Source organism: Budorcas taxicolor, chromosome 13, assembly GCF_023091745.1.
Source record: "Budorcas taxicolor isolate Tak-1 chromosome 13, Takin1.1, whole genome shotgun sequence".
NCBI lineage: Eukaryota > Metazoa > Chordata > Mammalia > Artiodactyla > Bovidae > Budorcas > Budorcas taxicolor.
Genome location: NC_068922.1, coordinates 64,137,625 through 64,165,319, shown reverse-complemented (window position 1 = coordinate 64,165,319; position 27,695 = coordinate 64,137,625). Strand labels below are relative to the sequence as shown.

The window sequence follows — 27,695 nt, the reverse complement described above, 5'->3', positions numbered from 1 at the left end:
CAAGCATCTATAAGAAACAATACAGGGACTTCCCTGGTAGTCCACTGGCTAAGGGTCTGTGTTTCTAAAGCAGGGGGCCCAGGTTCTATCCCTGGTCAGGGAACTAGATCCCTCAAGCCACAACTAAGAGTCGCATGTCGCAACTAAGAACCAGCACAGCCAAATAAGTAAATATATATTTTTTAAAACAAAAATAATTTTTTTCAAAGAGTCAAAAAAGAAATAACAGAGAGATCCCCTGTATCGACAGATATAATCCCCCGAGTTTATTCAGATTTTCCCTGTTTTACACCCTGTGTGTATGTGTGTGCATGTACATGTATGTATTAAATTCTGTGCAACTCTCTCATCTGTGCAGATTCAAGGATCTACCACCACAGTCAAGATATTCAACAGTTCCAGCAACACAAAGGTGCTCCCTTTCATAATCATATATCCTCCTCCCTCCCATCCTTAACCCCTGGCAACCTCCTGTCACCCATTTCTAAAACTGTCAATTCAGAAATGTTATATAAATGAAATCATACAGTGGATAATCTTTTGATATTGGCTTTTTTCACTCTGCATAATTCCCTGGAGCTTAACCCAAGCTGTTGCTTATATCAACGTACATGCATGCTCACTTGCTTTAGTCATGTCTGACTCTGTGCAACTCAATGGACTGTAGCCCACCAGGCTCCTCTGTCCATGGGATTCTCCAGGCAGGAATCCTGGAGTGGGTGGCCTTCCATTCTAAGATAGATCTTTTATAAAAGTGAAGTAAAAATCTTTTATGGAGACATCCTTGGTTGTTCAGTGGCTAAGACTTCACACTCTCTATGCAGGGGGCCCGGGTTCGAACCCTGATCGGGGAACTAGATCCCACATGTTGTGACTAAGAGTTTGCATGCCGCAACTAAAGATCCCCTGTGCTGCTACTAAGACCTGGTGCAGCCAAATAAATAAAAATAAATATTTTTAAAAGAGAAAGCCTTTTATGAAAGCTGAAGTAAATCCAACTTTCAAAAAGTGGGGGATACTTGTATTAGGATTCAGTCACTTCCGAGTATTTTAGACCCCCATCCTAGAGACAAACAGGAGGAGAGTATCTAAGGAGTCCCTGGACCTCATTTAAACTTGCAGACTGTAAACTTGTCTGCTGCCCTTGACCTAGAGACCCTGCCAACTCTTCAGCCTCACCTCAGGCAGCCCCACCCTCCCACTCACTCCACGACATACCCACCAGCTTCCGAGAGCTTATAAACAACACCAATCTCCTTTCTGCCTCCTTGGAAACTTTCCCTCTGCCATTCCCTTACTCGTAATACTCCCACTCCAAACTAGGGCATAGCTGCCTCCTTCCTGTCCTTTAAGTCTCAGCTCAAATGTCACCTCCTCAAAGAGGCCTCCCTTGATTACACTGGCTAAAGTAGGTCCCTTCTACAAATGTTATCTCTTCCCTCTTGGTATCATATATCTCAGTTTTTAAGTTATGCTTACTAGTGTATGTATACTAAGTCCCTGCAGTCGTGTCCAGTGCTTTGTGACCTCGTGGACTATAGCCTGCCAGGCTCCTCTGTCCCTGGGATTCTGTAGGCAAGAACACTGGAGTGGGTTGCCATTTCCACCGCCAGGGGATCTTACCCACCCAGGGATCGAACCCACATCTCTTACATCTCCTGCATTGGCAGGCGGGTTCTTTACCACTAGCGGCACCTGGGAAGCCCGCACTTACCTGTACTGGTAGGTTGGCTTATTTACCACCCATCTCTCCCACAAGAGTGGATCCCACTGTGCATCGCCAGCAGCCAGCACAGGACTTGGCACAGAAGAGGTGCCATGAGGACTTTCCAATGGGTCATGTCCACTGTGGAGGGTGGGGAATCTGCCTCTTAGGAACTATCTTCCCAGGGGCCTCTCGTTCTGCTCCCCGCTGCCCTCTCCATGCCCAGCTGATACTGTGACTTATGCTTCTCAACCACCCAAGCCTGGGCAAGCTTCTCCTTTCTTTGCTGTTCCAGGTTTAGCTGAGCCAGGCTAACAATACAGCACAATGTTTAGGAGTTCTGGAGTTAGACTGCATGAGTGCCAATCCTCAGTTATCCTGTCCCTTTGATCCTCTGTTCCTCATTCATAAAATAGGAGTAATAAAAGCACCTACGCCACAGGAGGGCTTCCCAGGTGGTGCAATGGTAAAGAATCCACCTGCCAAAGCAGGAGACGCTAGAGACATGGGTTCGATCCCTGGGTGGGAGGAGGAAATGGCAACCCATTCCAGTATTCTTGCCTGGAGAATTCCGTGGACAGAGGAGCCTGGCGGGCTACAGTCCATGGGGTCGAAAAAAAGTCAGGAATGACTGAGCACACAGCACACTCCACAGGAATTAAATGAGATATTACTTATAAAAAGGAAAAGGCGCAATGCCCCACATATAATGTATTCAATACACAATCCTTACTATTATTTTTATTATTATTATCATTCCCAAACTTAGTGAATAAACAAGGAAAATATATACCATCTATACAGAAACCATGAGAAGGTCCTCAAGAAAGGGTCATTCCTAAGATGGTGGGACCCTATTGTCATCCTATACAGTTCCCTTCAGGCTTCTCTCCACCTCCCTTCCTTCTTGGTGAAAGTTTGGGGAGATAGAAGGGAAAGACGATACCCTCTCCCTGAGGCAACAATCCTATCACTGGTTTCAGGGTGACCACTGCCTTCCCCCACATATACAGAGTTGTCAGTCTCACTCAACACTTCCTAGTTTTAGGGTCTCTCTACAAATAGCCAACAGTCTAGGCCCAGAGCCCTGCCACCCTCTAGCCACAGGCAGAGCCAAGGGTCATCTCATCAAAGAGCTGAATTCATTCTACTTTCATGCCGTCCACTCAATCGTGCAAATATTTACTGAAAAATAAATATTTTGCTATTAATCTGGGAAATCCTAATAAGATGCCATTTCACACCCACTTGGCGCTAGTGGTAAAGAACCCGCCTGCCAGTGCGGGAGCCATAAGAGACGTGGGTTCTGTCCCTGGGTGGGGGAGGTCCCCTGGGGGAGGGCACGGCAGCCCACTCCAGGATTCTTGCCTGGAGAATCCCATGGACAGAGGAACCTGCTGGGCTACAGTCTGTCCATAGGGTCTCAAAGAGTTGGACACGACTGAAGCACCTACGCACACAGCCCGACAAAATCGAAAAAGCCTGACAAGAGTGAGTCCTGGTGAGGATGCTGTATAAGGGCAATTCTAATACATCATTGGCAGGAATACATATTTGTAAAACCACTTAGGAGAGTAATTTTGTATTATCTAGTAAAGCTGAATATGCCCATGACCTTCAACATATCGCCCAAGGAGACACATGTTAGACTGTTTATCATTTGTGATAGCAAAATACTAGAGACAATTGGAAGGATCATTCATAGGACAAAAGGCAAATGAAATGTGGTGTTTCTATGCAATGAAACCTGAAGACCAGTGAAAACAAATGAACGGATTACTCTTACCAACATGGATGACTCTCCCAACATAAGACTGAATGAGAAAAATCAAGGTGCATAAGAACACGTATGTTAGTTAAAGTCCAAAAAACAGGAAAAACAGACTCATTTATTTTTTACAAACACACACCGAGTAAAAGGACTAAAAATGCATATGACCAACCTCGTACCATATACAAAAATTAACTAAAAATGAATCAAATGGTTGAAGAGCAGAAACTATAAATCTCACAGAGAAAGACATAGGTGTAAAGTCTCCATGATTTTGTGATTAAACCTTTTAATAACTGTATTGACTGACTTTCGGTCGCGCTGGGTCTTCAATGCTACGCGGGCTTTTCTGGAGTTATGGAGAGCGGGTGCTACCCTCTAGTTGCAGCACACAGGCTGCTCATTGCGGTAGCTTCTCTTGCTTCAGAAAACTGGCTCTAGGTCTTCATGATTTGAGATTAAGCAATGGTTTCATAGACATGACGCTCAACACAAGCAACCGAAGAAGAAATAGATGAATTAGAGTTCATCAAGATTTAAAACATTTGTGCTCCAAAGGACACTATCAAGAAGCCAAAAAGAAAACTGTCAGAATGGGAGAAACTATTTACAAATCATATATCTGGTATAAGAGTGTGTGTGTGTGTATATATATATATATATATATGTATATATAAAATAAAATATATTACATATATCATAAAAGAGTCTGGTATCCAGAATATATAAACAATTCTTAAAACAGCAATATCCTCTGCCCTTAAAATGGGTAAAAGGCTTTAACAGAGATTTCTCCAAAGTAGATATACAAATGGCCAATAAGCACATGAAAACATGCTCAATATCCTTCTCCGGGAAATCTTCCTGACCCAGGGATTGAACCCAGGTTACCCACACTGCAGAGTCTTTACCATCTGAGCCACCAGGGAAGCCCCAAGAATGCTGGTGGGAATCTTCTCAACCCAGGGATTGAACCTGGATCTCCCACATTGCAGGCAGATTCTTTACTGTCTGAGCCACCAGGCAAACTCAGTTATTAGGGAAATATAAATGGAAACCACAATGAGATACTACTTCCTACCCACTAGGATTGTCATAATCAAACAGACAAGTGGTGAGGATATAAAAATTAAAACTCTCGTACATTGCTGGTGGGGATGTAAAATAGTGCAGCCACTTTAGAAACAGTGGCAGTTCCTCAAAAAGTAAAACAGTTACCATGTGACCCAGCGAATCCACTTACATACCCAAGAGAACTGAAAATATACACAAAAACTGGTTCATAGCAGCACTATTTATAATAACAAAAAGCAGAAACAACCCAAATTTCCACCAACTGATGGATAATTCACCTGCCTGCTGTATTCACACAATGGAATACCATTCAGGCAAAAACGGAATGAAATATTGATTCATACTACAACATGGATAAACCTTGAAAACATTATGATAAATGAAAGAAGCCATACACAAGGGGCCACGTACAAGATTTCACTTACATTCAGTGTCCAGAATATGCAAATCCATAGAGACAGAAAGCAGATTAGTGATGGCCAAGGGCTGAAGAGAGGGAAGAATGGGGGGAGTCACTGATAAATGAGTATAGGGTTCCTTTTAGGGGTGAAATTGTTCTGGAATTAGATAGTGATGATAGATGAAGTCTTGTGAATACACTAAAAGTCACCAAACTGAAAAACTTGAAAAGGTTGAATTTTATGGTATATGAATTAAATCTCAATTTAAAAATGGCATAGAATAACAAACAACAAATACTGGAGACTCTTAACTTTGCTGGGGGTGGGGTGGGGCAGTTTAAAGGGACACACAGGGGCCTTCAGCTACATTAGCAGTTTTTGGGTGGTGGGTATATGGGTGTCTGTTACACTGATCTTTATACTTTTCTCAATACTTTCATAATAAATAAAATTTAAAAGCATTTACTGGGTGTCAACAATACCAGCTACCTGGCTGGTATTGTTTAGTCGCTAAGTCATGTCCGACTCTTTGTGACCCCATGGATTGTAGCCCGCCAGGCTCCTCTGTTGGTGGGATTCTCCAGGCAAGGCTACTGGAGTGGGTTGCCATTTCTGTGGATCTTCCCAACCCAGGGACTGAACCCGAGTCTCCTGCACTGCAGGCTGATTCTTTAATGCTGGGCCACCTGGGAAGCTCCCCTGAGTAGCATAATAATGGGTAAAATCGGACCTCACCCTGCCCTGCAGGTAGTCCCATAAGGATAAGTCGTAAGTGGAAAAAAGGGACTGTCAGAGAGTAAGTCATCGCTTCTTCCTGGGCTTCTGCTTCCTCTTGGATGAAATGAGAGCTGGACTAGAAGCTTGTGAGTAGAAAGTCTCTGAGGATCCTAGGTGCTGAGGAGTGTGTCTCCCCTTTATCAGCCTACAGCTTCAAGAATTCATCACACACCATGAGCACACAGGCCCTGGCATCAGTCCTGATGCCATCAATTATCCCAAGTGTGCCTAAGGCAAAGCCCAGCTGAGTCTGTTTCTTCTCAGCAAAATGGGAACAGTGACTTTTCCCTCCTAGGATTCCTGCAGCTTATAAATGAGATAACACATATAAAGTGTCTGGGACGGGCCTGGCACACAGTAAATCCTCAACACATGGAGAAGTCCTCCCTTTGGTTCCCAAGGCATTTCCTGAGCAGCACTGCTGGGCTAGGCCTGTGCTATGGGCTGGAAGACAGAGGAATTCTACTCTGAATGGCCAAGCAGTGGCCCTCAGCCAGGTAGGGAGACAGCCTCATAATTCCAGGCAAAGTGATGCCATTGCTAAAAAGAGACAGCAGCCACGTGCACAACTGCAGACCTTGGGACAACACAGATGTCCCAGTCAAGAGGCCCAGTCTAGGCTTGGCCAGAGGCCCTTATGGGCGAAAGGCAACATACAAATTCAAGAGACTGGCCTCCATTCACACAGCAGTGTAGCCATTCTTCTCTTTTTTAACCTCATCCAGACTCAACTGTTCCCACAAACCCTAAGAACAGAGTTTGTAATGGATTCAGAAGTCAGCTTTGCGAAGCCTGAGCTCATGGCACACCCCAAGGTGCATGTATAGGGGCACAGTGGCAAAGAATGTGAAGCTCCATGATCTTTGGCAAGTCAGGGCATCTCTTCAAGCCTCCAAGTCCCCAGCTGTAAAATGGACATGATAACAGTCCTCACCTCCCAGGGTCATGGTGGAAGTGAGATAGCAACCGCAAAGCCAGCACCGAAGTACCCAGCCCTTAACGAGCAGATCAAATAAAGATTAGCTATTATTAGAAAAAAGATTCCATTTTGAAAGTGAAGGAAATGAGGGGATCCAGAGATGTGAAAGGCCTTGCCCACAGTCACACTGGTAATTTGTGGAGGCAGGATTTGAACTCGTGTCGGAGACATTGAAGGACTCGGGGCATCATAAACTGTCTGCTCCAAAATCTTCGGCAGGTTCCCTGTTGTCCACTAAAGGGAATCTATCCCTGCCATGGGGTGAGGAACCAGCAAAGGCATAAGGCCAGAAAGACCTTGGGCAAGTTCCCTAATCCTGGCCTTCTTGATCTGGGATACCTGAGTCAGCCCAGAGAGGTCTTTGAACTCCTCCCCATGGTCTGCAAAATGTTTACATCTAATGGAGATTCTCAAAGGAGTCTATGGCCTCAAAAGTAACAGACCACAGACTCAACCTCACTTTGTGTTTTTCTTATCCATCTAAAGGAGATACAGTACCCACCTGCAAAGGCTGGGAGGGGATCAAATAAGACAGCTTATGAGAAGCACCTGAAACATCCCATGATTTAACCTAATCTGGTTTCCCTCCCCTATCTACTATTCCAGGTGCTGAGGCTAAAGTGGTGAACAAGACAGATACTGCCCCTATTTTCATGGAGCTCACTTTCGAGTGGAGGGAAACCCATAATAATAATAATTTCAGATACTAAGAAGTGCTATGCAGAAAATACACAGGAAAATGTGATACAGGCTGATCAGATGGGGATATCACCTGAGGAGGAAACATCTGAACAAGAAGGAGCCACTTATGCCAAGATTTATGGGGAAAAGCAGAGGTTGGATGGCATCACCGACTCAACGGACGTGAGTCTGAGTAAACTTCAGGAGCTGGTGATGGACAGGGAGGCCTGGCATGCTGCAGTTCATGGGGTTGCAGAGAGTCAGACATGACTTAACGACTAAACAACAGTAACAAGGGGAAAAAGCATCTGGGCAGAGGGAGCAAGAAAGGCAAAACCTCGCTGAAAAGATGCGTGGCCAACAGCCCCTCACTCCCAGTCTCACCACAAACTGGGGTCTTTTGAACAAATCACGTAACTTCTGAGGCTCAGCTGCTACATCTACAAAATGGGAATGAAGATACCTTATCTGCCACAATGTGAGAGAACTCAACCAAAGAGGTGTTAAGGTCTGGGATACTCTCCAAATCTCACCAATAGGCACCTGATATATATCATTCGGCACCCAACGAACCTGCACTGAGAACGCTGGGTCACAGTTTTTAATTTTTAATTTCACACTGCACTAGAAATAGATTCCTTTGTTCCTTGTTAACACAGGATTTTTCCTGGCACCTGGGTTTTATTACAGTAACTGCTGCTTCAGTCTCTCTCTTAGGTACAAAAGCAGGCAAAACAGTGGAATCACTGTTGTGACAACAAGCAGACCACCTCTCCCTTCCTTCCCACCAACAAAACTGGAAAGCTGCGTGTCCTGTAGATAGAGCATGTTTAAGGAGTTGGAACCATCCTGTCCTCTGGATTGGGCCACTGATTTATCATCAGTCATAGTTCTCTCTCCTAAATATCTCTTTCGTCTGTCCCCGTCTCTCCATCTTCTCAGGCCTGCCTCATTATCTCATACTTTAGCTCCCTCTGAGCTCTCTCTCTGGCCTTGGTCTCTGCGCTTATAAACCATCAGCCATGCTGTTACCAGTATCTTATACACCACATCTCTTTCTTGCTTAATATCTTTAGATAACTCATTGCACAAATGCTAAACTTCTTAACCTAGTATCCAAGGCTTCCTCCAAGAATGAGCTCCTAAGAGGCTGCTCCAACCCCCCAGTGTCTGCACCAGACTCCTCCTTGTCTCCAAAACAAAACTAGCCACATTCATTATTCGGCTTTTTTGTTTCTGCTCCAGCTGTTTGGTACACTGTCCCCATTCCTGCCTCTCACCTCCACCCCTACTTCCTTCACTGCTTACATATTCTTACCCATCCTTCAAGACCCTGGAAGGCTTCCCTACTTCCCCAGAAAAAGAGTTTACCTATCTACCTTTAATAATCAGATGTATAATGAGGGGCTCTTGTCTTTCTCATGGTTAATTCCCCAGAGCCTAGACGGATAAATTCAGTTTAATTAAAATTAATATCAGGTGCTTCAGACTGAGAAGACCCTATTACAACCCAGAAGGAAGGAACAGTTAAAAGAACTGGGGCACTGCCAAGGGGTGAGGAAGGATAGGGATCAAAAATCTGCATTAAAAAAAAAACAAAACTGCAGAAGATTCTGGTGTAAGTGATATTGGACATTTTGTGAAGCACTGGATCACCCTCAAAGTTCCTAACTTTATTATTTTTTTTTGTCCTTTTTTTTTTATTGTGAGAAAATATACATAAGATGAAATTTAATGTTTTAAAATATACAATCTAGTAGCATTACAGACATGCACGTTGTACCAACACCACCATTCATGTCCAGAATTTCAACTTCTCAAACTGAACTCACAACCCATTAGACAGTAACTTTCCATTCCCTCCCTCGCATCCTTGGCAATAACCATTCTGTCTCTGTGAATCTGACTACTCTTGGTATCTCACACACATGGAATCCTACAGAATTTGTCCTTGGCCCCTGGATTATTGCACATAGCTTAGTGTCTTCACGATCCATTTACATTGTAGCATGTCTCAGAATTTTTTTTTTTAAGGCTAAATAATGTTCCATTGTACGTACAGACCTAGAGCTTTGTAGTTTTCCCTCAGAGATCTTGTACATATTTTGTTAGATTTATACCTAAATATTTTGTTTCCTTTCTTCTTCTTTCTTGGTGCTAATGTAAATGGTACTGGGTTTTTAATGTTATTATTATATTTTCTTCTTTTTGTTTCTAGGTTTTTAATTCTAATTGATTACTGATCTATAAGAAAGCTATTAGCCAGCCCCTGCACCCTTAATTTGATGCTGCACTTCCCCTCCCTAACCATCCTCGGCTCAAGGCAGCACCAAAGGAGTCCAACTCCCATAACCAAGAGCATCACGTCCCCCCCAAGAAGCCCCAGGCTCCCACACACCTGCGGGGGAGCAGACGGGCACTCTCAGTCTGAAGCAATCTCTCTTGTGCCAGGTTCATGCTGAAATGTGCAGAAACAGGTGAACAGCCACCCAGTAATGAGAGACGGAAGTTTAGGGGTCCTCACCTAACATGCTCAGATACTCAGTTGTGTCCGATTCTTTACGACCCCATGGACTATAGCCCACCAGACTCCTCTGTCCATGGGATTTTCCAGGCAAGGATACTGGAGTGGGTTGCCATTTCCTTCTCCAAAAGTTCCTAACTTTAAAACTGCAGGAAAAATGAGAAACTACTTTGCTTCTGCCATTAAGGCTTTTCCTGAAGCTGCCCCATGGCTGGAGAAATCGGGTGTTGTTTTCTGGGACCCAGTTAAGTAGAAAACAGAAGCCTGGGTTCCAACACTGGCTCAGCCTTCAGCGTGCTATGGGGACCCTGCGCGGGTCTCTGTCTCTCTCTGGCCTCTATGACCACTCCTACCCCCATCAACTGTGTGTCCTCTTTGTAGTGACTGTCCCATTTTGGCCACCGGGTTCCCCCATCTTGCATCGGACATCGCCAGCTCTGACGCCCTACGTGCTCTGCACTCCCCTCCTTCCCAAGGTCCCATCCCCCTGGGTCCAGCCACGGACTGTCCCCTCCCAGACGCCGTCCAGCTCCGCAAGTACTAGCCTCCTTCCCCGCCCTGCTCTTTAAGCCCCGCCGGGTCGGTCTGCGCAAGCGCGTTGCATCTCGAGGCCCCGCCCCCTGAAGCTCGGGTTAAGGCGTCGGAGACCAGAGTAAGGAACGCGGCTGGACGACGGAAGAGTAGGTTGGGGCACAGCAACGGCGGCCCGCAAGGGTCATGTTTCTTCGGGAGGAAGGACACGAGGGAGGGGTCTGGTCAGCGATCGGAACCCCGGTGGCCCGGAGATGTTGCCGCTCACACCCATGGCAGGGACCTGGAAACTGGTGTCCAGTGAGGGGGTGGGGCTGGTGCTTCTTGATTTCAGATTCCCCAGATCTGACTCCAGATCGGGCTGGTGTCGGGGACTCGATGACGGTGAGACTAGAGCCGGAGTTGTTGGGGGTTTTTGTTTTTGTTTTCTTTAAACACAACAGAAGGGGAAACGATTAGAACCAAACTTTGCCCCCACTGAGAGCAAGCGGGCCCAGGAGGTAGGGCAAGCCTGGGCAAGAGACCGTGTTGTTGGCCCCGGCTTCCCGCAAGCATTGACCTGGCCCTTGGCTTAAAGTCCGACCGGGTTTTCTTGCGGGCGTGTTAAAGCTTTTGGTGATCGGGCTCCAGCTTGTCATTCATTCACCATTCATTCATTTAACATTCATCGAATTGAGCAGTAGGCGCTGGAGCTAGAGAAGTGATCAAGACCCCTATCCTTACCGAACAGGGAAAACTAATGAGCTGTAGAAGGAAGCCCCGGGGGGGGAATAGGGACAGCTTCTGAAACTTAAGTCGTGAACGCTGGTCGGGAGGGGTGAGGATTGTCCCAGAGAATCAAATGCCAAGGCCTGGATGCGGGAGAGAAGCTGGTGTGTCCTGAAGATACATCAATCACTCTGAACCTGTTCAGTGCTTAGGGGAGAGATGGCGGTATTCGGAATTAGGCTGCCAACAGTGGAGGTGGAGAGAAATCAAGGAGTTCAGAGTACAATATACTTAGAATCCACAGGATTTGGGCAGAAAGGGTGTAGGCAAGAAGTACATACAAGGCTTGGGTGCCTGTGGAAGGACTACCCACTCCATTACTCTGGCCTGAGAATTCCATGAACTGTATAGTCCATGGGGTCGCAAAGAGTCCAATGCAACTGAGCGACTTTCACTTTGGGTGCCTGGGTGGGGTTCATCAAGAGCAGGAGCAGATTTATGGGCAGACAATACATTCTATTCTGGTTCTATGGAGACTGTCAGTAAGCAGTTGGATATTCTCCTATGAAGGTCAGGAAAAGCACTACAGTGAAGTTACAGATTTGATGTCATCAGCAAAACAAAGCCACAAGAAGGGTTGAGACTGTAGAATGAGAAAGGGCCCGATCAGTATTTTTCATAGTAATTATTTTTGTCTTATCTTTCTTTGCATCCTCAGTCCGGGTCCTGGCATTAAAATGCCAGTCAGCGTTTACCAGCTAAACGAAAGGCCAACAGCCGGCAAAGATGTTGGAATCTCAGAGCTGTGAAGAGATGGGGGCTACTGGAGGGTTCCATTGCTCTAAAGTCAGAGTCACAGGTGCTAGTCTTGGCTTTGCCACAAGGCTACTGTGTCACCTCTGACAAGTATTCTCACTGTAAAATGGGTACAGCCAGAAAAGAAGCTCCCACATATAAAACTCCAAACACTGCTAAGGCACTGCACACAGATTTTATTTTTCATTTAATCGACACAGTGTCCTTATTTATAAAAGAAGTAATTATCATGGCTTCAAACCCATCTGACTGACCCCAGAGTTTCGTTCTCTGCTAGGACTGCCCTTATCTGTGTCTCACCTGGGAGGACCCTTTTGAAATCACATGCTCATTCTTTCAATACATTGTGCTGAGGCATACAGACTTTCACGATTTGTTTAGCACCAGTTCTGTCATGGGGAGTGGGGGATGGAGCCAAATATGATGGAGATCATTCTCCAGCTCTCTTCCTGTGACCACTGAGCTGAGCAGCCGTGTTCTGTACACAATTTTTCCTTCAGATCTTCTTAAACCCCTGGGGCCTGCTGCATAGTCAGTGAGTGTCAAAGTGTGAGTTGGTTCACCCGGTGTGTCTCTGGCAGCCAGTGGGACTCCTATTACACTGGGAACTTGGGTTTCAGTTATTCCTATCCTGCTAATATGACTTCTCAGAAATGTTTTCTGTGTTTGGTTCTGCGATGATAGATGTCCATACAAGGAATGCCATCATTTCCTTCTAGTAATTTTGCCTCTGGTTAGTATGAGGGAGGGGTTCACTTTATTTGCATTTAATAGTATTCCGCGGAGGGCTCCTTTTCTCCACTCTTGCATAATTTATTTGAAACCTGCCTACATGGGTTGTTGGAGCTAGAAAGGGAATTAACAATATGTTGCAGTGGTTCCCATTCCAGGAATATTTATTTAAAAAAGAGAGCTTCAGCTCTTCCCTCCACTCAGACCTCTTGAATCAGAATCTCTAGCAGGGCCTAGGATCTGTATTCTTTTCCAAAGAATACTCTGCAGAGTATTCAGCCGGTTTGGAAACCATGGTCTAGTTCAGACCCTTATTTCACAGGTAGAGAACCTGCAGTTCTGGGAAGAGAAAGAACTTGTCCCAGTCATATATGACATTAGCGCCTCTCTCTCCAATGAAAGTAGGGCTTCCCTTGTGGCTCAGTTGGTAAAGCATCTACCTACAATGCGGGAGACCTGGGTTTGATCCCTGGGTCGGAAAGATCCTCTGGAGAAGGAAATGGCAACCCACTCCAGTACTCTTGCCTGGAAAATCCCATGGATGGAGGAGCCTGGTAGGCTACAGTCCATGGGGTCGCAAAGAGTCAGACACGACTGAGTGACTTCACTCGCTCACTCCAATGAAAAGCATTGGGCTGGGAGTTCAGAGACCTGGGTTCAAGTCCAGGTTTTGCTAGTCATTATCTTGAGCAAGTCACTTCATCTCTCTGAGCCTCCGCTTCCTTACTGGGAGAATAATGCCGTCATTGTATTAGGACTCAAAAGAGAGACTGTCAATGGAAACGCTTCGTCAGACTTTCCATTTTGTGCTCATGGAAGTCGTTAAGAGCTGCCAGCCAGTGTTCTCTTCCCTGTACCACACTGCCAGTTGCTGGGCCCCAGGCCATCTGTCACTAAGCCCTCCTCTCTCCTTCTCTTGCAGGTTGGGATGGCCACCGGCTGGGGGAGCCTCTTGCAGGATGAACAGCAGCTGGAGGAGCTAGCAAGGCAGGCTGTGGACCGGGCCCTGGCTGAGGGTGTGTTGCTGAGGACCTCACAGGCACCCAGCTCCTCGCATGTAAGCCTCTGACCCCTCTTCTCAGCATTGACCACACAGCTTAGATCCTACAAGGCCCCTGCTAGGCTGGAGGCAGTTCCTTTGGACTTAAAGCCCACGTCTCTTTTGCTTTATTTTTTTTTCCAGTAGCTTAAATTTATCTCTATCTATATCTCTATAAGAGATAAATTTATCTTGTCTTAATTTGTCTTAATTTTATCTCTTAAATTTATCTCTATCTCTATAAAATTTATCTCTAAAGTTACCTCTGTAATATTAAAAAGCATCATGCTTTAAGTTGAGTAATCAACTTTAAGTCTAAAGAGCTTAAACTGTGACTTAGGCAAGTTACTTAGCCTCTCTCAGCTACAGTTTCTTCAAATATAAAAAAGAGATAATAATGGGGCCTACCTTATGGAGTTGGTAAGAGAATTAGAAGATAATTCACATGAAGCACCTTGTCCAGTAAACTTATTTTTTAAGCTCCCCTAATCATACTACCATCCGTGTAATTGGTTTGTGGTATATCCTTCCAGGTTTTTCTCTGTGCATTTATATACATATATAAGTATATAAAGAGGGGCTTCCCAGGTGGCACTAGTGGTAAAGAACCCGCCTGCCAATCCTGGAGACACAGAAGATGCAGTTTCGATCTCTGGATTGGGAAGAGTCCCCTGGAGGAGAGCCTGGCAACCCCCTCTAGTATTCTTGCCTGGAGAATCCCGTGGATAGTCAATAGTGTCGCAAAGAGTTGGACACAACTAAGGAGACTTAGTATGCACATATAAAAATAAATGCAGTTGACCATTGAACAACACAAGGACTAGAGGTGTCTGCCCTCGGCACAGTTGAAGATCTGCGGGTACAGTTGGCCCACCATATACATGGTTCCTCTGTATCAGAGGTTCAGCATCCACAGATTCAGCCAACCTTAGATCATGTAGTACTGTAATATTTACTGTGGAAAAAAATTATGTATCAGTGAACTTGTGCAATTCAAACCCGTTGTTCACGGGTTAACTATATATAGTTTTTAAGAAACAAGCTGAATCAAGTATATTATTCTATGAGGTATATGTTTGTTTTTCATTTAACAATCTGCCTTAGAACTCTTTCCAACTCCCTTCATTCATAGTATTCCAAGTGTGAATGGATCACCGTTTAACTTTATGGATGGCTATTTTGGTGATTTCTCATGTTTTATGATTACATAAAGCCCTACAGGAAACAATCACACGCATGCCTGTTTGGGCACCTGTATGAATGTTTCTCTAGGGTTGATACATAAAAGTAGAACTGCTTATTCTAAACCACATCTCAAAACAAACAAAAAAAATCTCATCCCTTTAAAAAGAATTTGTTTTGTGACCAGGTAAGACATTTTCATGGTTTGAAACTCAGAAGGTGCACGAGTTTACAGTTCAGTCCTCCCTTCCACATTCCCTAAGCACCCAGTTCTCCTGCTCTAAAGGCAACCCGTGTTTCAGCATTTTTGTTTATTCTTTGTTACCTTACTCTTAACAAGAAAATATGTATATATTCCTTTTTCCCATTTTTTTACACAAAGAAGTGTGTTAGACAAGCTCTTCTGTGACTTAACACTTACCTTATAATTATTCCCGTTAGTGGCTAAAAAGCTGCCACCATCTTTTTTTTCTTTTTTTTTTTTTTTTAACCAAGCCGCATCTCTTTTGTCTCTCTGTGCCCAGAACCAAGTTAAGGGCCTGGTGGAGGGTCCAAACTTAATAACTGGTTTGAGGCCCAAGTGAATGAGAATGATTCTCACCTAAGGCAGACTGATACTGTAAAGGTTCTGCCTCTGGCTTTAGGATTATAATTCTCTTTGAATTGGTGTTTTAATTCCCATCCGATATATAGCCAGGAGTAGAATTGCTTGATCATACAGTAGTTCCATTTTCAGCTTCTTATACTGGCTGAAACAATTTACATTCCCACCAACAGTGTTTGAGGGTTCATTTTTCTCCACAACCTCTCCAAAATTTGTTATTTTAGTCTTTTTGATGATAGCCATTCTGACAGGTGTGAAGTGATATCTCACTGTAGTTTTGATTTGCATTTCTCTCATTAGCGATCTTGAGCATCTTTTCATGTTCTTGTTAGCCATCTGTATGTCTTCTTTGGAGAAATGTCTATTCAGGTCTTCTGCCCATTTTTTGATTGGTTGTTTGGTTTTTGATATTTAGCTATATGAGCTGTTTGTAAATTTTAGATATTAACCCCTTGTCAGTCATATCATTTACAAATATTTTCTCCCTTTGTGTAGCCTGTCTTTTCATTTTGTCTTATGTCAAAAGTGTTCCACCTATGTTCCCTTCTAGGAGTTTTTTTGTCTTTTTTAAAAATAATTTAAATTTATGGCTGGGCTGGGTCTTCACTGGTACACAATGGTTTTCTGTAGTTTCAGAGAGTGGGAGCGACTCTTTGTTGCAGGCCCTAGAGTACACAGATTTCAGTCATTGTGGCACACAGGCTTAGTTGCTCAACAGCATGTGGAATCTTCCTGGACCAGGGATCAAACCCATGTCCTCTACTTTGGCAGGCAGATTCTTACCCACTGCAACACCTGGGAAGTCTTCATCTAGGAATTTTATGGTTTTAGGGCTTATATTTAGGTCTTTAAACCATTTTGAGTTTATTTTTGAATATGGTCTGAGGGAATGGTCTAATCTCATTGTTTTTCATATAGCTATCCAGTTTTCCCAGTACCATTTATTGTAGACACCATCTTTACTCACTGTGTATTCCTACTTCCTTTGCTGTGGATTAACTGATCATAGGTGCATGGGTTTATTCCTGGGCTCTCTATTTCTGTTCCATTGATCAATATGTCTGTTTGTCTGCCAGTACCACACTGTTTCGATTACTCTAGCTTTGTAGTATAGTCTGAAGTCTGAGAGAATTATACCTCTAACTTTGTTCTTTTATTTTCAGGGTTGCTTTGCAATTCAGGGTCTTTTATGGTTCCATACAAATTTTAGGATTATTAGTTCTAGTTCTGTGAAAAATATCATGGTTGTTCTGATAGGAATTAGTTGCTTTGGATAGTATGGCCATTTTAACAATATTAATTCTTCCAATCTAAGAGGCTAGGATATCTTTCCATTTCTTTGAATCATCTTCTATTTCCTTCACTAGTGTTTCTAGAATGTATACTCTTGGATGTTTATTGAAGCATCTATTTGTGATGGAGGGGAAGAGAAGGAAACCACCTTGATGTTCATACTAGAAGGCTGCTGCTAAGCTGCTAAGTCACTTAAGTCGTGTCCGACTCTGTGCGACCCCATAGACAGCAGCCCACCAGGCTCTGCCATCCCTGGGATTCCCCAGGCAAGAACACTGGAGTGGGTTGCCATTTCCTTCTCCAATGCAGGAAAGTGAAAGTGAAGTCGCTCAGTCGTGTCTGACATTTTGCGACCCCATGAACTGCAGCCTACCAGGTTCCTCTGTTCATGGGATTTTCCAGGCAAGAGTACTGGAGTGGGGTGCCATTGCCTTCTCCATACTTGAAGGCCATTGCCTTCTCCATACTAGAAGGCTATGGTATATACAAAAATTGAATACTATACAGCCACTGAAAATAATGAAAGTATTCTATTTGAATGTATTTGGAAATGTCTCTGAAATATTTATAAAGCAAAGGACACAACAATGTACATATTATATGCTTTTGCATGTGTTAAGAAAAAGAGAAAATATGTATGTATACATACACATTAGTCTAGAAGGGTATGTGAGACACTAGTATATAATTTTTCATGGGGTGGCAAAGAATCAGACATGACTGAGCATGCATGCATGATCATGAATACATGAGCATATCATGGGGAGGAGAACTGGGTCACTGGGGACAGGGTGAGAGTGAGACATGCTTTTCACTGTGTCTTTTGAATTTATATTATGTGTTTGTATTATCTATTCAAAATAATAATATTTTTAAAATAAATTTATAAATGGCAACTTTAAACACCATTAACTTATACTACCATAATGACAAACATACTAACTCAGAGGTTAGACTCAGTAATGCTTCATAATATAATATAAGCACAAAGTCGTAATATAAGTCACAAAGTCATCTTCTCTTTCCCAAGTTCTTTTTTTTTTTTTTTAAATTTTGTATTTATTGGTTGTGCCAGGTCTTAGTTGTAGCATACAAACTCTTACTTGCAGCATGTGGGATCTAGTTCCCTGACCAGGAATTGAAGCCATGGCCCCCTGCATTTGGAGCATGGAGTCTTAGCCACTGGACCACCAGGGAAGTCCCTCTTTCCCAAGTTCTACTTCATTTGTTGTTGGAAATCTCGGAATGTATTATCCCCTTCTAAAAATAGTATTCTAGGTGGTATTTGGGTTTCCTGACTCTGCCAAAGTCCAGAGAACTCAGAATGCAGCTGAATGAATCCCAGGCCTGGCAACCTGGGTCACCATCTCCAACACTGGGGGGAAACCACCCCTGGCTTCTCCTCTGCGGGCCAGAGTCCACTTCTGCTACAGCAGTGCCTGCGGGACTCTCTCTCTCCCTCAACCAGAAGGCAAGGGCACTGGCTTGGATGTGAACCCGCCAGGAGAAGTGTGTGTGTGTGTGTGTGTGGGTGGGTGGGTGGGTGGGTGTGTGTGGTGGCTGTTTAGAAACCATCATGGTTCAAATCCCAGTTTCACTTAATAGCCTTGTATCATTTTGGTCATGTTACTTAACCTCTCTGAGACTTAGTTCCCTTATCTGTTTAGTAGGTATAGATAATAATAGTGTCTTTCTCAAAAGGTTAAATGATGAATCCATGTAAAGTATTTAAAACAGTACTAAGCATACAGTCAATGTGCAATAATTTTTTGGCTAATTTGTCTAGACTTTGTAATTTCTAATCTTTTTACATTTAAAAAAAATCAGAAGTGATTGGTCAAAAACAGTCTAGAAGTTCTCTTAATACCCACTCCTCATCCTGTTCTCCCTCCCTTCCCAGAGGTAACCAGTATTCTGCAGTTTGTGTGTTTTCAGTAATATGGGGACACTTTCCATGGGATTACGTTTGCAGGAAGACAACACACTCACAGGCATTCTACCCATGCCCACTCTCTCTCCTTGATCAGGTGGTGAGCTATGCTCCGTTCACACTCTTCCCTTCACGGGTCCCAAGTGCCCTGCTGGAGCAGGCCTATGCTGTGCAGGCGGACTTCAACCTCCTGGTGGATGCGGTCAGCCAAAATGCTGTCTTTCTGGAGCAGACTCTCTCCAGGTACGGAGGAGGGTGTGGGGTGGGGCGCGCAGGAGATGCTAGAGCTGAGGGACTGGAAGACTGGGACTCATGAGGTATTACCCGAGCAAGTGACTTTGTGGTGGGGGACAGGTATTCCCCAAGAGAAAGGAAAATTAATAGAATAGAAGTCAGGAGAGCTGGCTTCTAACCCTGGCTGTACCACTTGCTTATATGGCCTCCAACAAGTCCCGTTCTTTCTCTGGGCCTCAATTTCTTCATCTGTAAAACGGGAAAGTAAAAGTGAAAGTTGCTTAGCCATTTCCGACTCTTTGTGACCCCATGGACCATGGAATTCTCTAGGCCAGAATACTGGAGTGGATAGCCTATCCCTTCTCCAGCAGATCTTCCCAACCCAGGAATTGAACCGGGGTCTCCTGTGCTGCAGGCAGATTCTTTACCAACTGAGCTATAAGGGAGGTTGGCCTAAATCTAAGATCCATTCCAACGCTGACATTCTGTGATTCTCTGACCTGTGGCCAGCCCCCTGCTTTGAAGACTGAAATTTCCATTTGGAATTAGAGAAGGTCAGGGCTCCCCAGGTGGCGCTAGTGGTAAAGATCCTGCCTGCCAATGCAGGTAGCCATAACAGACTCCGGTTCGATCCCTGGGTTGGGAAGATCCCCTGGAGGAGGGCACGGCTACCCAGTCCAGTATTCTTGCCTGGAGACTCCCATGCAGAGGAGCCTGGCAGGCTGCGGTCCATAGGGTCGCAGAGTCAGATGTAACTTAGCATGCATGCATGCAGCCTAGTTTTAGAGAAAATAGAGGGCAGAAGGGGTTATTGGATTTAAAGTCAGATTTTTTACTCATCTTAAATAGTGGCTCTTTCTTGTCACCTCAGGCCTCTCATTCTGGATGAGATGGGGTGCATACTAGGCCACGCCCAGTTCATGAGGATACATGGCCCCTGAAATGGCTCATTCCACCCACCCCTCTTTGTCTCTTCTCTCCTAACTTCTTTTTTCCCTTGAGGCCCTGGGGCAATGGATATTTATTTTAGAATGAAATTAGAATTAAATATTTGTGTGTGTGTAGATAGAGAATACACATATATATACACACATAAATATAATTGCATGTCTGATTAATTTATCAAAAAATTTATTTTGTTAAACACAAAATCTTTTTAAAATGTGCAGTTTGGTGTGACGGTGAATAGGAGAAGGGTTCATAATGCTGAGACGTTTGGAAACCATTAAAGTGAAGTGAAATGAAAGTTGCTCAGCCGTGTCCAACTCCTTGTGACCCCATGGAATAGTCCATGGAATTCTCCATGCCAGAATACTGGAGTAGGTAGCCTTTCCCTTCTCCCCCTGGATCCCAACCCAGGGATCGAACCGAGGTCTCCTGCATTGCAGGCAGATTCTTTAGCAGCTGAGCTTTACCAAGGAAGGCCCTGGAAACCATTGACTTGGAGCTAAAAATCCACTGAATCATGAGTATGCAGACTTCTCCAGGACATTTTCCTTGGGTCTTTCTCGGGATAGGCCCAGATTTTGTACCTGTGACTCTGGATTGTGGAGAAATATGAGCAGCCTGATTTTTGACCTTTATCCCAAAGCTGCAGTTACATGTGAGACTTTCCCTGTAGCCCAACTCTGCAACCCCTGCCTTTGTTACTACCTTCTCCTCCAAAATACACACAACCCTAGCTTATAAGGGAGAAAAGGCCAGGATCACAGCTGGAATAGCAGCCTAGGCCCTGGGGTTGAAGGGGAGCATCTCTTCAAAAAAGGGTAAACGTGTCTCAATTTTGCTAGAGGCAGAAGCCCAGCTGGTGTCTCTCCTCCTTACCAGGGGCTGGGAGACCCCCTGAGAGAGCTGATGGGGAGCGGAGGAACTTCAGGGCAGGCCTGAGCCTCATAGGCTCAGTGGGGACCCTGTAGCAAGGTGAGCCTGAGAGTCAGGCTTGAGCAGATATGCAGAGATTCATGCCTGAATCTCGAGAGGCAACAAGGTACTTACCTGTGGGTGTTTCTTCCTAAGGCTCCAGAAAACCATACTGATGAGTTCCACCTCGTGTCCCATGTCACAGCAGCACACTTGTCCATGAGCATGAGTCAACACAGACATGTCAAACAGGAGAGACGATGCTCACCATCACACAAATAAAATGGAGCGTTATAACTGTAGGCAGCACTATGCAGGAAAGGCCCACAGTGCTCTGGGAGTGCATACCAGAGTATCTGACCCAGATATGGAAGGCTTCCAATGAGGACTCATTGAAGAAAAAAATGAGGATGTTTAGCTAGAGTCAGAAAAATCTTTTGAGGCACCAGGCATAACTGCTGTCTTCTAATCTGAGGCTGCCAAGCAAGAGGCGGATAGGACTTGTCCTGGGAGATATCAGAATATAGGGGAAGCTATAGAGAGTTAATGTTAGGTCACCTAGAAAGCTTACCAACTACATAATGGTCATGGTGTATGCTAGTTTTGAATTCTTGGGGCCACACCCTATGTTCAGTTCTATACATGTAATATCTCATTTACTCTTCACTATAACTCTGTTAAGCTTCCCAGGTGGGCCAGTGGTAAAGAATCCACCTGCCAATGCAGGAGGTGTGAGTTTGATCCCTGGGGTGGAAGATTCCCTAGAGAAGGAAATGGCAACCCACTCCAGTATTTTTACCTGGAGAATGCCATGGACAGAGGACCCTGGGGGGCTACAGTCCATGGGGTCATAAAAGTCAGATATGACTTAGCGACTAAACAGCAACAGCGCCATGTTATAAATTTATATTTCTCCTCCTTTTCCAGATGACCAAACTGAAACATAGAGGTGAAGCGACTCTGAGGTTGCCTAGTAGTGAGTGGGAGAGCTGGGATTTGAACCCAGGTCATCTGGCTCTAGAGCTGGGTTCTAAACTACTGTTCTCTATGGGGTTGGTGTGGGTATTCAAGTTTGGGCCAGTAGACCTAGAGAGGATTCAGGAAATAGTGGAAATCCTTGGCCTTTAATGTCCCATGTAGCCCACAGAATACCCTGCTTCCTCTTCCAGCACCATCAAAAGGGACAGCTTTACTGCTCGTCTCTTTGACATCCACAAGCAAGTCCTAAAAGAAGGCATTGCCCAGGTAACCATTCTCCATTCACCCCAGTCTGAGATGAGACCTGCCCTTCCCATTTCTCTCTCTCTCCTTTACCAGAAAAATTTGGCCTAGTCACTGAGCTCATGGGAATCTGCCTCGCATTGGTCCCCATGGAGTTTATACATTAGTGGCCAATCCTGGGATGACCAGAGGAATGATTCCACTGGGTGTGGGAGCATCAGCTGGCCCCTCTAATCTCTGCGTACAATTCACAGTACCTTTTGGCTCTGTGGCTAGGCCCTCGGGGTCAGCCCCTGGGCAAATGTCCTAAGCCTTCAGTTTTTCCCCTAGACTGTGTTCCTGGGCTTGAATCGCTCAGACTACATGTTCCAGTGCAATCCAGATGGCACCACAGCCCTGAAACAGATTGAAATCAACACCATCTCTGCCAGCTTTGGGGGCCTAGCCTCCCGGACCCCAGCTGTGCATCGGTGAGTCCCTTGGGCAGTCCTGGGCACACAGGTGAGGTGTCAGCCTGATAAGCCTACAATCACAGGTGGGGCAGGGATCTCCAATGCTGACTGTGCCCTCCTGGGCCTTGGGTCCTGTGTTTCCACTTCATAACACAGTTTCCACTTGTAATTAGGTCTTGGTATGTCAGAGAGAGAAGGGACTTTGTGATTCATCTCATCCTGCCCCCTCTTTGTGTAAGTCACTGTTCCAGGCAGAAGGAACAGTATCTGTGAGGGCCCTGAGGTAAGAAAGACCTGAAAGGAGGTCAGAGTCTAAGGCAGAGAGGGAACAGGGGCTTCCCTTTTGAAGGCTGGACCCTAGTAGCATCCACATCTAGTCAGTAGTAATGCTTTAGGATTCTGTGATTCCACACAGTCTGTAGCAGGATTCCAGACGACATGTGGGGCTCAGGGAAAGGGGCTTCAGTTTACTGGGAGGCTGGTGTGGAGTGGAAACACAGGGTCTCAGGGCTCCTCTGGTGTGTACACCAGCCGCCAGGCTTAGGGCAGCCCAGCACATTCCAGCCTGAGGTGGATCCTCCGAGGGCATCATGGTAGGATGTTTCTTAGTGCTCAGCTGATTCTCAAAGTAATCTTCCAGTAAGTGTCTATGAGTCACAAGCTGAAGAGTCTTCAAGGTCCATCCAATTGCTAAGACATCTCTCTTTCAACAGACATGTTCTCAGTGTCCTGGGTAAGACCAAAGAAGCTGCCAAGATCCTCTCCAATAATCCCAGCAAGGGACTGGCCATGGGGATTGCCAAAGCCTGGGAGCTCTACGGCTCAGCCAAGTAAGGGAAAGAAGTGGCAACAGAATCTTACTTTAGATTCAGCATTCATGGATACAGTAACTTCTTTGCCTGACATCATTAGGAAATGAGGGAATTTTTCTTGAAATAGAAGCTTACACTTTGGCATGTCAAAATTATTTTACTGGAGTTTTGGTCTTCTTAAGTAAGAGGTGATATAATTTAGTCTTTGATGATACTTTAATCTTTTCTTGTTGGCTCCAGGTCATTCATTATAACTGTCACTGATTGCATCTTGATGTAATGCAAAGCTGCTGCTTAGAGCGAGAGGTGTGAGAGGCTGTTTGCCTGCGCTAATAACCCAGCTATTAGGCTTTAAGCTCTTATTCATTATCTTCATGGTTTTTCTGTCCGTCTCCCCAGTAAGAGCTCTTACTTCTTACTGCTGTCATTGGGCTTGAATTTAGAATCCTCCACTCCCATTCTTATACCTCCTTTTTGATTTGTTATAGTTTGGGAAAGAAATTGATCTGTTATGTTTGAGGGCCTCTTTAATGAGTAAATGCATAAACTTTGATTTAGGGATTTTATAGTGTCTGTTTTAACTGTTCAGAGGCATTTTTTGCTTCCTTCTTTTTCTCACCTGTGTTCCAGATGTGTAAAGATGCTAGGTAAGTGACTTCTGGATGAATGTGCAGCCACTGTACTAACAATTACTGCAATGTTAACATAGCATTATCAGTTAACCCTTAATGAGCACCCACTTGTACCACACTCTGTGCTAAGCATTTCATATACAGGATCTCAGTGAATCCTCAAACACTCTGAGGTAGATACTATTCATCTCCCCCACTTTAAAGATGAGGAAACTGAGGTTTAGAGACGTGAAGTGAGTTGTTCAAGGTCAAGTGGTGAAGTTGGCGGTAGAGCCAAGAGTCCATCTCCCTCTAGAACCTGCATTCTTCATCACTTTATTGCCTTCAAGAGAGCCTCCCTGGGCTTGTTGAGCTTCACTGAGACTCAAGAAACCTCAGACTCTGAGCATTTGGAAGTCATCAGACAAATGTTTTGTCAAGTGGAACTCTTGGCTAGGTTATATTTTAAGAATGAAGCCAAGAGATGGGTCAGCTAGGAAACAGCTGATAAACAAATGCTGTGGGGGATTTCTCTATCCACGCTGTGAATAATGTGGAGAGAAAAGACTTGTGTACTCAGAATTAGGCACTGGTAATTAGGAGGTGTGGGGTCCCTGAGCTAAGAGTGGATACCTTCATTTTGAGAGTCAAATAGGTACTTCTGCTGATCCAAATATGACCTTTGCTAAAGTCTGTTCTTTTCCTTGAACATCAATTTCCTCACTTGTAAAGTGTAGGTAATAATAATAATACCTAAAAGGATCGTACTGAGAATTAAATGAAACCATAGATTTGAAAAATGCTTTAAAAACACTCATTGAGGGTCATTATGTATTACTTTCAATAATAACAATAGTAATAATAACTACCGTTTAAAGAGTTCTAGTTTTATTATACAGAAGAGCAAACTGAGGGCTCAGAGAGGTTGCAATGACTTACCCAAAGTCACACAGCTAGTAAGTTTAGAATTCATATTTATCTGCCTCGAAAGCCTGTGAGCTCTCTGTTACACTGTTCTTCTTTTAAGAGGAATGGTCCCGTAGGATAGACTGAAAAACTGAGGTGCAAGCATTTGTAGAGCAGATGAATTTTTGTCAATTATCTCATACTTTTTAAAAAGAATTTTAAAAAATTAAGCCTGGAAAATGAATTGTGATTTTAATTTAGACATTTATTTGAACACTTGCAAAATACAACGTCTGTGGTTAGAATGAGTAGGGATAAGAAGAGATGATTCTTAATATAAAGGTTGGCAACTATGACCTGTTTATCTCTCTTACTTATAAATGGGGAAATCAGGGTACAAGGGAAGAAACTGACTTATCCAAGGGTGTACCTTAGGTCCCTGGCAGGACTGGGAGTCAGGGTGCCCACTCCCAGTCAGCAAGCTCCTGCCACTTCACCTTCCTTAGCTGAACACTCTCTCCCAGTCCTGCTCCCAGCAGACTATCAGAACTAAAGGCAGGAAGAGGTAGAATGTTTTCCGAGTCTGAGTCCAGTTATTTGGCAGGGGGCAGGCTGACTTCATTAACCAGAGCATGCAGTTCCACTTTAACCTACAGCTTCCCTCCTCCGCCTCTTCTTGGAGGTGGGCCAGCCTGGGCCAACTGCCACATTCCCACCCATGAGCAGAGCAGATCAGGCTACAAAGTTAAGAGCAAGGTCATTGGCCCTCAGGACTCTCCAGGCAAGATGGCTTCTGAAAGCACTTAGCTTGTCTCCAGACACCCAACTCAAAGCCAAGACTCAGCTTAATATCAGCTCTGAAGTCAAGAGATTTCAGGCCGACTAGGAGAGGGGTCATAGCAGGAACTGTGTTTTAGCTAAGTGGAGAAGAGTTAGGCAAAGTGTAGCCCAAGAGGTTTAGCTGAGGAAGAGAGAAGCAGAGACAGACAGACAAGAGGCCAAGTACAATAGGTCAGAAATCCACATTTAGAATCCTAAGCAAAGTCTGCCCACTCTTCAAGAGTCTTAGCAAGAAGCCTTGGGCACAGAGCAGTATAGCTACAGCAAAAATGGAGTTTGGTACTGCTAAGCATTGGCTCTAAGAGAGTCTGGCTGGGAACTGGACCTGTCTTTGATAACTGAAAATAGCTTGATTGGTAATCAAATAGACAATTCTTTGGCAGTAGCATTTCCCTGAGTCCTTGAGCTCTTGTTCTTTTAAGAAACATGTGGATAAACAGAAAGGAAGAGGCCAGGTAAGCCCCAGTGATCCTGTTAATACTGTGGGACCAAACATGGCCCCATGTGCGACACAGAAATGTTGGGAGGCCCCAGGAAATAAGGCCTTATTCATAATTTGCTCTTTAGAGTTTCTATAGGATTCTGCTGAGCTATTTTAGTGTTTTATTCAAGAACCACACATTGTTTTATTATATGTTTCACAATCTAGTAATAGGGTCTTGTTTTATTATATGTTTCACAATCTAATAATAGGGTCATTAAGCCCCAAACCCCATTATTCTCTTACAAAATATTCTTCTGAAGTTCCATGGACAGAGGAGCCTGGTGGGCTATAGCCCATGGGGTCACAAAAGAGTCAGACATGACTTAGCTACTAAACAACAACTCTTAATCTCTTTACTCTTCCAGAAGATTTTTGAATCATTATGTTAAATTCTAAGAAAAAGTCCTCTTGGGTTTTTGGGATGTTTTTAAATCTAAATTTTAATTTACACAGAAAATTGACATTACTACATCTGCCTACTGGCGAAGGAGCAAAGAGATCTCCATTTTTTCATGTTTTCTACTTTCAGGAAATAATGTGTTGTGTAGCCTCAGGTATCTATGCCTGAGGCAGTCCTGAGATGAGAGAATGTCTTCTCTTTCAGGGAAGCTGTGTTCTCATTCTCAGTGCTGAAGGGGGTGGGATGGGGTCACCTGGGGCCACAAGTATTCTTTCCCCAGTGCTCAGGTGCTACTGATTGCTCAAGAGAAGGAAAGGAACATATTTGACCAGCGTGCCATAGAGAATGAGCTACTGGCCAGGTAAGTAAAGGAGGGGAGACCTGCATGGGTGGCCCCTGGGTTGTGGAGAGCCAGTCAGAGCAGAGAAGGCAGTCTCTCTAACCCTTGCCCTTCTTTCTCAGGAATATCCATGTAATCCGACGAAGGTTCGAAGACGTCTCTGAAAAAGGGTCTCTAGACCAAGACCGAAGACTATTTATGTAAGTGTCCCAGGAGCATTCCCAAGGATCCAGTAGAGGGCTGATTTGGGAAACTCATCCTGCCGCCCTCTTCCCCTAAATGACCATTTCTTCTGGGAGATGTGATGGCTTGCTTCCTTCTCTCTGAATTTTAGGGTGAACACTGACAATATCCCACCATCCCAGGCAGTTTTGAAGAAGCCTAGTTCTGCTTCTGGAGGGTTGTATCAGAACTATCGACATTCTGGATAACCTTGTTTTTCATATGCCTCTGGGCTTCTCAAAGTTTTCTTGCCCTTCTTGACTAGTCACTTTGGACTTGGGCAATTGGGTTGGGCGGTCAAGGAGGAAGAGGAGTAGCCAGCTCATTCTTTGATTGGTTCCGGGAGTTGCTTCTCTGAGGTCACAGGCAAGACTTCAAGGGGGCTGGATTTGTGCTCCAAGCCAGGCTCCATGCTTCCCGTTATGGGCCACCATCAGGTGACTTGACTTTATATTTTTAATTTTTTAAAGATTGACATTTATTTTATTGTTAGCTGAGCTGGGTCTTCTGTTGCTGCTCGCAGGCTTTCTCTAACTGCAGCAAGTGGGGGCTGGTATTCATTGCTG

General features: G+C 44.5%; 1 protein-coding gene across 4 annotated transcripts in view; it reads left to right on the top strand.

The window, feature by feature from the left end:
* The first annotated feature begins 399 nt into the window (after positions 1–399).
* GSS (glutathione synthetase) overlaps positions 400–27,695 on the top strand; it is a 34,779-nt gene continuing 7,483 nt past the window's right edge. Inside the window, exons 1-8 of one of the 4 annotated variants that reach the window (XM_052651402.1) lie at positions 400–412; positions 13,622–13,756; positions 18,845–18,990; positions 22,011–22,086; positions 22,393–22,532; positions 23,228–23,344; positions 26,848–26,928; positions 27,030–27,107. In XM_052651402.1, the coding sequence (XP_052507362.1) occupies positions 13,628–13,756; positions 18,845–18,990; positions 22,011–22,086; positions 22,393–22,532; positions 23,228–23,344; positions 26,848–26,928; positions 27,030–27,107 (767 nt within the window). In that variant the 5' untranslated portion in view covers positions 400–412; positions 13,622–13,627. Of the gene's footprint in view, positions 413–10,490; positions 10,593–10,629; positions 10,828–11,944; positions 12,011–13,621; positions 13,757–18,844; positions 18,991–22,010; positions 22,087–22,392; positions 22,533–23,227; positions 23,345–26,847; positions 26,929–27,029; positions 27,108–27,695 lie in introns of those variants that run through there. The other 3 variants (XM_052651400.1, XM_052651399.1, XM_052651401.1) reach the window with 3 other exon arrangements.